Source organism: Amblyomma mixtum, chromosome 2 (assembly GCF_055824585.1).
Source record: "Amblyomma mixtum isolate Tamu chromosome 2, ASM5582458v1, whole genome shotgun sequence".
Classification (NCBI taxonomy): Eukaryota; Metazoa; Arthropoda; class Arachnida; order Ixodida; family Ixodidae; genus Amblyomma; species Amblyomma mixtum.
The window spans coordinates 148068409-148080472 of NC_143013.1; the positions used below are offsets into that span (position 1 = coordinate 148068409).

The 12064-nt window shown below is 46.5% G+C and overlaps 1 protein-coding gene across 1 annotated transcript in view; it reads right to left on the bottom strand.

Annotated features, from left to right (window-relative positions):
* Positions 1-12064, bottom strand: part of LOC149361211 (neprilysin-1-like) — a 57416-nt gene that overhangs the window by 29394 nt on the left and 15958 nt on the right. The window contains exons 9-11 of the mRNA XM_089569469.1: positions 10730-10816; positions 10011-10141; positions 6212-6443 (exon numbers count right to left, since the gene is read on the bottom strand). Coding sequence (XP_089425595.1) covers positions 6212-6443; positions 10011-10141; positions 10730-10816 — 450 coding nt within the window. The remainder of the gene's footprint in view (positions 1-6211; positions 6444-10010; positions 10142-10729; positions 10817-12064) is intronic.

The following is a 12064-nucleotide window of genomic DNA, read 5'->3' on the forward strand; positions in this document are numbered from 1 at the left end:
CTCAAGCGGACTAAATTAACCTAGAGCCTTTAAAAATGGTGTCCGACACATTCGACAGTGCAACCATGAGGAATAAAAATCTATCCATAAAAACCTATTTATTACACAGCAGAAACTTTGAGCGTGTGGAAGAAGAAAAATGTGTGTCTCAGTCAGCAATTACGCTGTGTGTACTATCGCGATGGAAAGAAACGCGAACAACGCGACGCTTACGCTATCCGCGGTTCGAATTTCTTTTCATGGCGCTTTTATGTGGGTGGTAAGGAAAAGACCTTGGAGGTGTCCTAGAATGCATCACGGAAGAATCTAGCGTATTTCTGCTACCACCAAAGTAAAGGCGCGATGAAAAGAAATACGGATAACGGAGCGCCTAGGCTCTGTTTTGTTCGCATTTCTTTCCATCGCCCCTGTACAATACAAGAGCATTACATCACGTGCTCGAAAAGCTGTTCTTCCATGGCAATTCACAGCAAAAAACGATCTTTCATCGCGCAGACAGAGCGCTCAATCATGTCCTGCGGAATGCTTCAGGTCATCAATACTGGAAGGCTGCGTCGTATAAACCTTATTCTTCACGTATCCCCAGAGAGAGAAGTCCATGGGAGATAAGTCTCGTGACCTCGGAGTCCAAGCAGTCGATCCGCCGCGCCCAATCAACTGCCTGGGAAAGTTCACGTCCAAAACGTCCACAGTACGGGAGAATGAGTGTGGTGCAGCCCCGTCTTGCTGAAACCACAACAACTTCAGCACCTTAAGCGCAAGTTCTGAGGAGAAGTTCATGACCACATCATTTAGGATGCGCTCTGTGTAGTTCCTGCCAGTGAGGTTCCCGTCAATAAAGTAGGGGCTACAATGCGTGCTTCAAATATCCCGCACCATACATTTGAGAACCATCGAACCTGACGTCTTTGTCCACGGACCCAATGTGGGTTGGCGGCCGAGCAATAATGGGCGTTGTGCAGATTTGCCACGCAATCTTTGAAGAAGTGCGCGTCATCGGCCCACATCAAGTTGTCTAAGAATTCAGGGCTCTCCTCGCATTTGATTAGGCACCAGTTATAGAAATCGACCCGGCGCTGAAAATCAGACCCTCCCAGTGCTTGGTGCAGGCATACATTGTACGAATACATGTTGTGCTTTTTGGGAACTCTCCAGACAGAAGAGAAATTGCATTCCAATACATCGCCGATTTCTCTGACGCTGGCCTGTGGGCTGACGTTCACATAGGCCAAGACGTCAGTTTCAAACACTTCGCTCAAAGCTGAGCCACTTCTTTGGCGTTGAGGGTGCGCCGACCCTGCCTGTTCTCCCAAAACGACTGAAGACTCTTGTGAAAGCGCAGCGAGGGGGCACACGGCAACCAGGATGCGCATCTTCGTGCAACCGGGCCGCTAAAGTGACATTCTTCGACGCCCGCACGTACGCGGTAACAATGTCAACCATTTCAGTGGTCGAAAAATGGCCTCCAACAGTTGCGGCCATGTCAGCGCTCAAATGACGCGAAGATAGCCTGCTCACAAGGCGACCTCTCCAAGGCATTTCCTAAGCTGTCTCCGCTGCTTTCATTCTTTTTTTATTTCTGAATACTTTGCGCCGCTTCATGCAGCATCGCATGTGCTGTCGGCGTTCCTAGGTTATGACTCTCGCCATGCATCAGCAAAGCATATGCTCGCTGCGCGTGCCGTCGGCGCACCTTATCACTTTTCAACGGCGCAGCGCCAGCAGACGCGCGCATTGTCACGGTGTTGCAGTCTGGGCGGGACACTGCAGGTCACGTGACAAAGTGACGCGATTTGATTGACGTAGCTTTTAGCCCGGCCGCCGGCGCGCGGTTTTCGAATGGTGCCAGAAATGGCCCAAAATAGTTGAGCCACAGCGGCGAGGGTATTCGCGTTTTTGAAATTCTAAAAGCTGATATGGTTATTACTAACGGCCGACTACAAATCACTAATTGCAAGCGGGCGCCAGTCAGCAGTAGTTAAAAAGTTAACTATAAGAATTTCATTAAAAACTTTACTAATTAACATGATTCGCCTGTTTTTTGACGTCCGCCAACACCGATATCACTATACCACAAAAAGCTTCTCTTTACTTCTAAAATCTTATTTTTTAAAATTACTGATGACCTTCCTTGAAACACCTGTAATGCAGAGTGATTTTTCAACATTTGCAGATTTTCCTATTGCGATTGTGAGAGATGCGTCGGTGCTGTCTGTTGAGCTAGATTGTACAGCAAGGCGGACATTATGTACCTCATATGAATCAATAATTAAGTGGTTAATTAACTATATTACTCATTAAGCTTTTTTTATTTTTGATTTTAAGGGGCAAGGTTATAGACGAAATTGATGGCCTTCAATCAAAGCTGAGCTATACTTTTAAATTTTCTCAATCGGTTTCGAAATGTCGAACGTGAACAATACACATATGAGAGCTCGTTTGGCTTTCCCAAATTGCATATTTATAAAGTAGCCTCTATAAAAAAGCCTCTTGCACTGCTTATTCATCAAGAGCATACACAGGTGATGTATTTAACAATGTATAAGTAAACTATATTTCGGCGACGATGCCACGTTGATCGACGCCATTTTATAATCATGAATGCCGAGAAGCCAACTTAATAAGCTTTCAATGCTTATTTCTCACCTTCGAAATCTCGGCCCACATTCCCGTTAACTAAAACTTAAAACAAGGTCCACCTTCGATGCTGATGGCGATCAAATTCGCAATATAACCTTGACCTATGATATGTAAAATAACAAAGTTTATTAGTTAATTTAAAGTATTAACCAATCAACTATTAATCGATATCAGATACATAACTCCCGCCTACCTATAGGATCCTGCTCAACAGACCGCATCGACGTATTTCTCGTAGTTTGTAAAATAAAAATCTGTTAAAATGTAAAAAAAAATCCTGTATAAAATATGAGAACTGTCAAACAGCGCCTTCTGAGAAATAAAAAATAACTCTAGCGTTTTTTGTTCGCATTGTACCATGTAGGTGGAATACCACATAAGGTGATTCATTAAATCTACTATTGTGAGAAGAGTTCTTCATCATATGAGCTCCACTTTTGATGACTTTAATACAGTAAGCGCACCCTCAACTGCCAGTTTTGCTGGTGGCGACAACGCCGATTTTCACAGTGCCGACTGCTTTCCCACATTTCTGTCACGTCATCGTGAACGCTTGCGGCTCTATTCCTTCCAAACGTTGGCGCGGAATACGTACAGTCTTTGTCAAAAGTTGCCAGGCTCCATGGTGTGCTTTTCATTCAAATAACAGAGCCCTCACGGCTTCCCTAAAAATCAACACGTTCTTTTAAGGTGAGAACAGGGGTCCTTACCATACAGAGTTTGAAAGTTGGAGCGCTGGCATAACAGCTTTAATATACGACTGAGAATAAAAACGTGCAGCCTGGCTACTTTCGACAAAGACTCCGGCACGCTTTCTACCGGCCTTTCAGTTTTGTAAATAAGTTTGCGCAACTATCGATGCTAATAAGTTTGCGCAACTATCGAGGCTATACATTTTAAGGCGAAAGCCTTTAATGCTTCATACTGCCGTTAGCAGACGCGTCGGCAGCCGTGTCGGTAGACGCGTCTGCAGACTTGTCCGCCTTTCGGCGTCACTGCTTAAAAAGAAACTGCGCCGAGGGTGGGAATCGAACCAGGGCCTTTGGCATTTGAAGCGGAGACGCTACCACTCCGCCACGAAGTCTCAAGGTTCGAGCATGAATAAAGGCGCATCCAATGAATGCATAGGTTTCATAAATAAAATAAAAAGAATAAAGTCAAGAAAAGGAAAGATAAAAACAAGAAAATAAACAAAAATAAAAACAATAAAAATAAGAAAAGCACCAAAAATAAAAATAAAAAACAAAATATGAAAGATAAAAAGTAAATGAAACCAAACAGTGCGCCAGGAAACTCTTTCGCCTTGCAGCACTTTAGAGAGCCAAAGTGCCCCCTGAATTTTCTCAGGGACTACGCCCGGATACAGCGCGTGGAGGTGAAGTCATTGGGCCCGGACTGGAGAAGTATTCTTTTGCATTATCAAAGGAAGGTCACCAGCATCAGAAGTCACTGTGGCTCCAAAAAAACAACCAGGGGTAAATTTAAAGGGAACCTGAAGTCATTTTGATGAGCATATTATAGTGCAGCAGATCTGCAGAGGTTGCCTTCGTGTGTATTCAAGTCAAATTTGAAAGCTCTGCTTTGACCCTATAGTATAGAAATAATATTTTAAAAATCGCTGCTCGCAGGGGCTCGTAACCGATTAGGGTGACACACCTCACCGCGCGTCGTCTATCCCGATGACGTCAGTGGGCAGAAGAGCCAGCCTTCACGCTCGCCCTGTCTGCCCACTGAAGTCATCAAGGTAGGAAAATCGGGTGAGGTGTGTCGCCCTAATCGGTTACGAGGTTCTGCGAGCAGCGATTTTTAAGAATTATTTCTATACCATAGGGTCAATCAGAGCTTTCAAATTTGACTCGAATAGCCATGCAGACCACCTATACAGATCTGCTGCACTATAATATGCTCATTTTAGAGTTCAGCGAGTACTGACATTTCAAAGAACATGACGAGGCGCTACGAAGAGCGGACGAGCGTGTCCCACTTCCCTCAGCTGCTGGAAACCTCTCTCACCTCCTGGTCACTTGCCCCCAGAGGGGTTATTTTGGTCGCCTCAAGGTCAGCGCTGATACTCCTCTCGAAGAGATTTCGGCTCAGACCAGTTGAACCTTTCGTTCAAATTGTCGATGCGTGTCACTCAGCTCATCACTCGGCGCTGAGTAACCGATGGCCAAAGTATCTTAGAAGGAGCCGCCGCGGTGGCTCAGTGGTTATGGTGCTCGGTTGCTGACCCCAGAGACGCGGGTTCGATCCCGGCCGCGGCGGCTAGAATTTCTTTGGAGGAGAAATTCTAGAGGCCCGTGTACTGTGCGATGTCAGTGCACGTGAAAGAGCCCCAGGTGGTCGAAATTTCCGGAGCCCTCTACTATGGCGTCTCTCATAGCCTTAGTGGCTTTGGGACGTTAAACGCCACAAACCAAACCAGTATCTTAGAAGAAAATAACGGGTATAGCATGACTTTCTCATTGAAGCAGCGCCCTTGCGTTGATCGGACACTTGTTGCTGCGCTTTCGCTTCGTCTTTTAAGAACAGAATCTTACGCTATCCACCTACCCAATCTCCCAGCTTTGTGGTACCCGTCTGTAGACGTTTTTCTTACTGCCCGTTTTCACATATGGCAACATCAAGTTTTCTGTTTTGCGGTGCGCCTTCGTGAATATTTCTGGCAGACAGAGAATTCAATAACGGTCACTGTGCGCGGTAAAGTACCTAAAAGACATGGAGCAAAAGATTTTGGAGTGGTAGTGTTCGCAGAGATTTAACCATTCCAGCCAGTTCTCGATGGTTCAAAAGTTGAGCCCCAAAAGAGCGGCTTAAGAAGGGTAGTAAGGAGCAGATAATTTTGGACAAGCTGAGGCCACAGCGATACATCTGAAGTTGAGCTGCTTTTTTTTATTCAACTTCGCTGGCAGAATCACAAACTGGCAAAACGCGCCGGTACTAACGTTTGTCATATCTCACTCTTACCGCACTGCTCAAAAGCTCAAAAATTGTCGCTTTTGTGGTTAGTTCTTGACCTACACAATCTCTAGACGAGTAGGGTTTTGTAAACAGTAGCACACCATTAATACACGCACACAATCGCCCACAGCCACTCGTGTCGAAGATACCCGCATTCAGCTGATCAATCAAATCCCTACCAGATTTGCGCCAAGAAACAATTTTCTGCTCCCCAATGTCCATACCAATTATGGTAAATCGGCGTCGTCTTTTCAAGTAATTTCATTTTGGAACACATTGCCACCTATTCTAAACACATCAAATTCCTTGCCTGAATTTAAAAAATAAGCACAAAGTATCTTTATTGAATGCTGATGTGTTTTCTCTTGTGTATATTACCTGCGTTATTGTGATTTTGGACTCTATTTTTGTGATGAAGTATTGATTTGATATTTTCTATATTTTGTATTTATCCGCTAACTATGCTGTAATCATTTCTTGTATTATTGATTTATCGAGGGTCCCAGTGCAGTCTTTGACTTTGGGACCCTCGTCTGTACATTTATGATGTTTTGTATATCTTTTGGGACCAATAAAACCTCACTTTCTAATGCTAATGCTAAGCTCTCACCTTGGCGTGACGTTCGATGGGTCGCTGCGTGTCGCGGTCGTAGACGATGCGTCCAACGGCGAAGCGCATGTACTTGGCGGTGAGGTCGAAGCACTGCCGGGAGAGCGGCTGTATCTGCACCAGCGAGTACCGGTAACGGTCAAAGCGGAAGTGGGCCCGCCTCAGGCGGTCAATAGAAAGCTCCCCCAGCAGCTGCACCACGCGCCACGCGATGTAGTTGACCACGACGTACCTGCAGAGAGCGCAGCAAGAAGTTAAATCGCAAACCACTCTTTACCCCACCAACATTCCACCAAATGTGCACGGGCAGCGCCCTAAGCAATAGTTTAACCGACGAAGCAAATGTTCCTTAAGTCTTCCTTAAAGGTGCGCTAAAGCGGAATCGGAACTTTTTACCACGGGAACTCGATCTACAAACACCGAGCATCCTTAGAAACTTCGAATATTTTTCCTGCACGGCCGATTCCCTCAATTAAATCGAATTAAACGTCCCGGCTCCTGCCTTTTTTTTTTTTGAGCTCACCGCTGACGGTAGGAGAGAGAACCAATCTTTCAACCAGTCCCGTGGCGGCTTTCCACTCTGCCATCGGCTGAGTGACACGTAGCGATCGGCGAAAGCAAAGAGTCCACATGTATTTTTACTTGGGCACCATTTGCAGCTATGTAGTCTCTGACTGGATCTATTTATTCAAGGAAACCTATAAACAAAATAAAAGCGCAAATGAAGCCGCCCATCGACTGCCTAAAAGGCACTCCACGCGTTAGTTGGCTCCTCCTACCATCAGCGGTGAGTTCAAAAAAATTCGGAAGCCAGGACGTTTAATCCGATCTAAATTAGGGAAATCGGCCACACAGAACAATAATTCGAAGTTTCTAAGAATGCCCAGAACGTGCAGATCGAGTTCCCGCGAAAAAAAGACTTGTTAAGATTTCCCTTTCGAGCACCTTTAAAACGCTATTGAGCGGACAAGAGAAGGGAAATGACGGGCTTGTTATGACATGTATGAACGAAGCCAACAGCCAGCAAACCAAGGAGCAAAGGGGAATGCTCCTATTTTTATTCTTTTTTAAATGTGCGGTGTTCATCAATGGGAGGATAAGTGTAATCAATTTACCGCTTGAAGACAGTTAACTAGAAATCAGAAGAAAACACAAGCACATGCAAGCGATGGGCCCCGACCCACCCCGACGTCCTAATTTCGCGTCCTGTGCTCTACCAACTTAGCTACGGTAACGGCTGTCCAATCTGCTTTTCGGGACATTTTTGCTGCGTGTGACCTAACCTCTAACCATCAGAGCGTTCCCCAACGCCACATTCATCCATAACGGAGGACGTAGTACGTCCAGTATTACCTCTAGTGTGACTTGGAACGCCATCGAATAGCTAGGGCGGAAGCTATGCGAGAGCCCCCTTAGGTTATCTATGTCATCAAAGATGCCAGAACCGAGGCCCTCGTTAAGTCGTATACATTTCAAAAATTGCACTGCACGAACCTACGTCCAAAAGCAGCTGTTCATTCTAAATTTGGCGGGGAGACACTTAAGCTCCACCTTAAGCTTAGGTAGGACGCGACATCTTTGGTGGGTTACCGCCCTTATACGCAGAATTGGATGCGCCACTGCGCTGGAAGGTGGTTGTTTCTGTCAAAGCCCCCGGTAGCCATTGTGCGACCTATGTTGCTCTTCCTGAGCAACCTCTCGCGAAACTGGCGCCAAGCTCCTCCGAACTTACCCAGGCTTATCGGGAAAGCTGGGAGAGCAACTCGGGTTGTTAGGCAATGGCACAAGGTCGAACGTACGTACAGTGACGATGGAAAGAAACGCGAACAGAGCGCAATCTAGGCGCTCCAGTGTTCGCGTTTCTTTTCATCATGCTTTTACTTCAGTGGTACCAAAGAGAAGCTAGAGTAGTCGGTGATGCATTCAAGGACGACTCTAACGCAATTTTTTTACCACCCAGGCAAAATCGTGATCAAAGAAAATTCGAACAGCGGGGCGTGTAGGCGCCGCGTTGTTCGCGTTTCTTTCCATCGCGATAGTACATACTTACTTACGGTCACAAGATTCTTGGTCGGTTTTGGTGAGCGTATGAGTTCTTTAGCACTTATAACTCAAGGTACCACGAATATTTCCCAAGGCATTTACTGCATCCAAGTCATAATTTATCACTGAAGGCACCATTGAGAACGGTCATCATCACACGCGGAACTAAGATGCCTGCTCTTATCGAGTATTTGCCAAGCCACACCAACACGGGAGAAGTGGGAGGCTGTGCTGTCCTGCTCGAAACCTGAAAAGCAGCTCAAGATCATCGACAGAGCTCGCAAGACGGCAAAGGCCACCGGGCCCTAGACTAAGGACCCCACCTTCCCCGAGAGAATTCCTTTCCGACAATATAGTTTTTTCCTCACTGTACTCACTCCCAGAAAGAATATAAAGAAGTGACCTCCACCCCACTAACAACACCAGAGTGGTACCAGGTCAGGCTTGCCTCTGAGATCATATAAAATTATTATAGCCGAAATCAATGTTTCGGCGAGTACTCATGACTTCCTTTTAAAACGGTTTTGTTCCTGTATCGCTGTCACTGCACCTTTTCCTCGTTGTCAGCCCCGCTTGACGAGGTGCGTTGATAAGTTTAGTTTAGTTTATGGGGGTTTACCGTCACAGAGCAACTCAGGCTATGAGGAACGCCGTAGTGAAGGGCTCTGGAAATTACGGCCACCTGGGGTTCTTTAACGTGCATTGACATCGCACAGTACACGGGACTCCAGAATTTTGCCTTCATAGAAATTCAACCGCCGCGGCCGGGATCGAACCCACGTTTTTCGGGTCAGCAGCCGAGCGCTAAAACCACTGAGCCACCGCGGTACCTGGGTGCGTTCATAATATAATCGTATCCTCTTTAATACCTCAGCATCTGTATGGTTCCACATCGCCTCAGCATTTGAACATCATTAATGCGTTAGTGATGAACAGCACCAATGACCCTGCAGTACACTGCATACCTAATGAATTCAATATATAGAGTTGAACAGAAATTTTAGCTCCGGCATCTCTACTATTTTTCTCGTTCTATCCCGACCACACAAGGGTGAGAACTGCTCATGGCGATAGCTGCTTCTTATCTTGTATTCTCTTCCCCACGCTGAATGAGAGCGCAGCTGAAGGACCAGTGTTAGTGTGATTGGGAACACAGACAAGTAGGCATGGTGCTGTTGCCGCCAGCCTGTTTCTCCACTTGTGGATAGAAGTTTTCCCGCAACTTCTGTCTTGCTTCAATAAACTGACAGAAAGATGCCCGTCCCGAGGTGTTTCCAAGAAGTATTAGAAGAGCTGAACTACGTGAAGAGAAAATAAAAATTTGTCGATTATTTCGTTTAAGCGTCTTTATCACATATCTTATGTATGCTCCAAAGGATACTTGAGAACCATGCACGCACTTTAAAAAGTTCACTAACAAGAAAAGTAGACGGTTGCTTAAGCTTTCGCTATAATATCGTTCATCTAGTGGATGAACAGGCTCGTGCTCTTAAAGTACCACACTGGTACTTAATCAGGCATTATGTGCTTACAACAGAAATGGCGTTAATTTTTCTGCCACCTCTCTTTACACCACCACCCACCTCGCGTGCCCCTCTAGACCCCTTTCAAGCACACCGGGGCAGTGTGGGAATATTCAAAGGAGGCGCCTGTCCTTGTCTCATCTTCTTTTGTTCCACTTGCAATTTCAACAACTCTGTGGCCTTCCTCCCCACCACAGACAAAGTGCTTGTGCAGTGACCACCGAGGTGCTTACGGTGGTTCGTCCTTCAGGACCATGGACATCCGCCGCAAGTAGTCCTGGTCGGCAACCACCACCTTGTCGTTTAGGTCCAGAGTCATCGGCGTGTCTTTGAGGATGTTGTTCAGGAAGAGGGTCCACTTCACCTGGAGCAGTAAGGCTTGGTTTGACGTTGCCGTCCCTGCTACCACGTTTACTGCTTGCTGAGGTTCGTATCACTTGACTTTCACAGTGCGTTAGAAGCTTTTTGTCTCTGAAATATATATGTTATTCCCAAATATGTCTCAGGTGACCCCTTCCGAGGTGTGAGAAGGAAGGAATGCCATGCTGACCACCTGGTCAATGGTAATGTTCCTCCTGAATTAAAAATCATTCTTTCAGGAGCGATGCTGCAGCGCACGGGAGTTCGTAGAATGATAGCTCCACATGTATGTCACGCAGAACACTGAGAAAGTGAATCTCAGGATAAAAGGTTTTTTGTCAGGTTAACGTCACCCAAATGAAAAGAAGCGGACTAGTACAAGTTCAGCCAAACAGTGGCGCTCGCGTGAGCATGCAACACCTATTGTTCATACGCAAAATAAGAGTGCAGTTACATATGCCGCTGGCGTCTCATCATATTGCATTAGTTCCAATCCATAAATACAGGCACTGTGGAACTTTTCTTGGCAGAGGCCACTTAAGAACCATATTGACTAAGCCGCACTACTAATGAAAGGGCACGATGCACGTACCAGCGGTATGGCTGTTTCAAGTGACTCCAAAGTTATGGTCTTGTAGAACTTGTGGGGATTGTTCACTGGCGTTGGCTCCGGCGCGGCCTGCAAAACAAACATTGTTCCTGAGCTCAACATCGCGCTCTCTCATTACCACTCCCATGTATTCCGGAAACTACCATTGGGTTTCAAATAATGCGTCTGCCGATTACTTTAAACCGCAGCCCAGACTAGTTATGCCACTGCGTGAGACATCATGGAAGATCTTAAAGGAACGCTCCATCCGACGACTGAAGTCTTGGGCACAATCGAGTGCTGCTCCCTTGGCAGTAGAGCTTGGCTGACTTGTGTAGATTCTGGGTGAACTCATCTTTCTATCGTAGGTGATAGATTCTTTGCCAGGGCCTCTTCTTTAATGAGCCATGAACCATCATCAGGCAGCTCAAAAATTAATGGCCTAGGAAAAGCGCATGGCTACACGCAGTACTAAAGTTTTTGCCGAATCAGTTCCAGCCAGCTCGCGAAAGCAAGATGTAGTGTGATAAGATGTGATCGAACTGGGCTGCCATCTCTAAATATGCATATTCGAAACCATAGTATGAGCGCACAACTCTGACACTAAAACACCTAACTCTTGACCGAAACATGATTAATGAATTTTTCAAGATAGAGTTTCCCGGTAATTTTGCAGCATCAAGGCAGGCCTCGCGCAGCCGACGACAATGAGGCGCCGCTGAGCTTGTCTCGAGCTTCTGGCTGGTGCCACGCACCGGTCCTTCCTGGCCAGCCCGAGAGGGGCAAAAAGCATGTCTCAAAGGTATCGCACTGCCCTGTTTCCCATCATCTTTATTGCTCAAGTGCTACACTTCCAAGTTAGAAGTTGTTTCGTTTGGTTTTCAAGAGATCTGCACCGCCCTGCCAATATTTCTTCCTCTCCAACCTCAGCATCAAAATTCACCGAAGATTTGCTGCTGCAAATGGACTCAGGCTCACGAAACAATCGTAAGCTGTGGTTTTCAAATAGAGCACGAAGTTGTGATAACATGTTGGCCATCCGACAGACGCCAGGTTTTCCTACGCTTTACAACGCCGCGGTTATTGCTCCATTAACCGAAACCTCGGCGTATCTCGGCGTTGCAGTAACCGCGGAGGAGAGCGAGGGGGAAGAGGATTGGAAAAGAAGAGAAGAGCAGCGCTCCAGGAGGCTTCGGCGAGTACGCTGTAACAAGGGAGCGCGAAGCGGCTGGAAAAAGAGAGGAGAGATGAAGATAGCGGGCGCCGAGCGACGGGTGTTGAGGGAATCGCGGACTCGCAGGAGGGATCGCGCCACACGCATACGTTACGCGTGTGGTG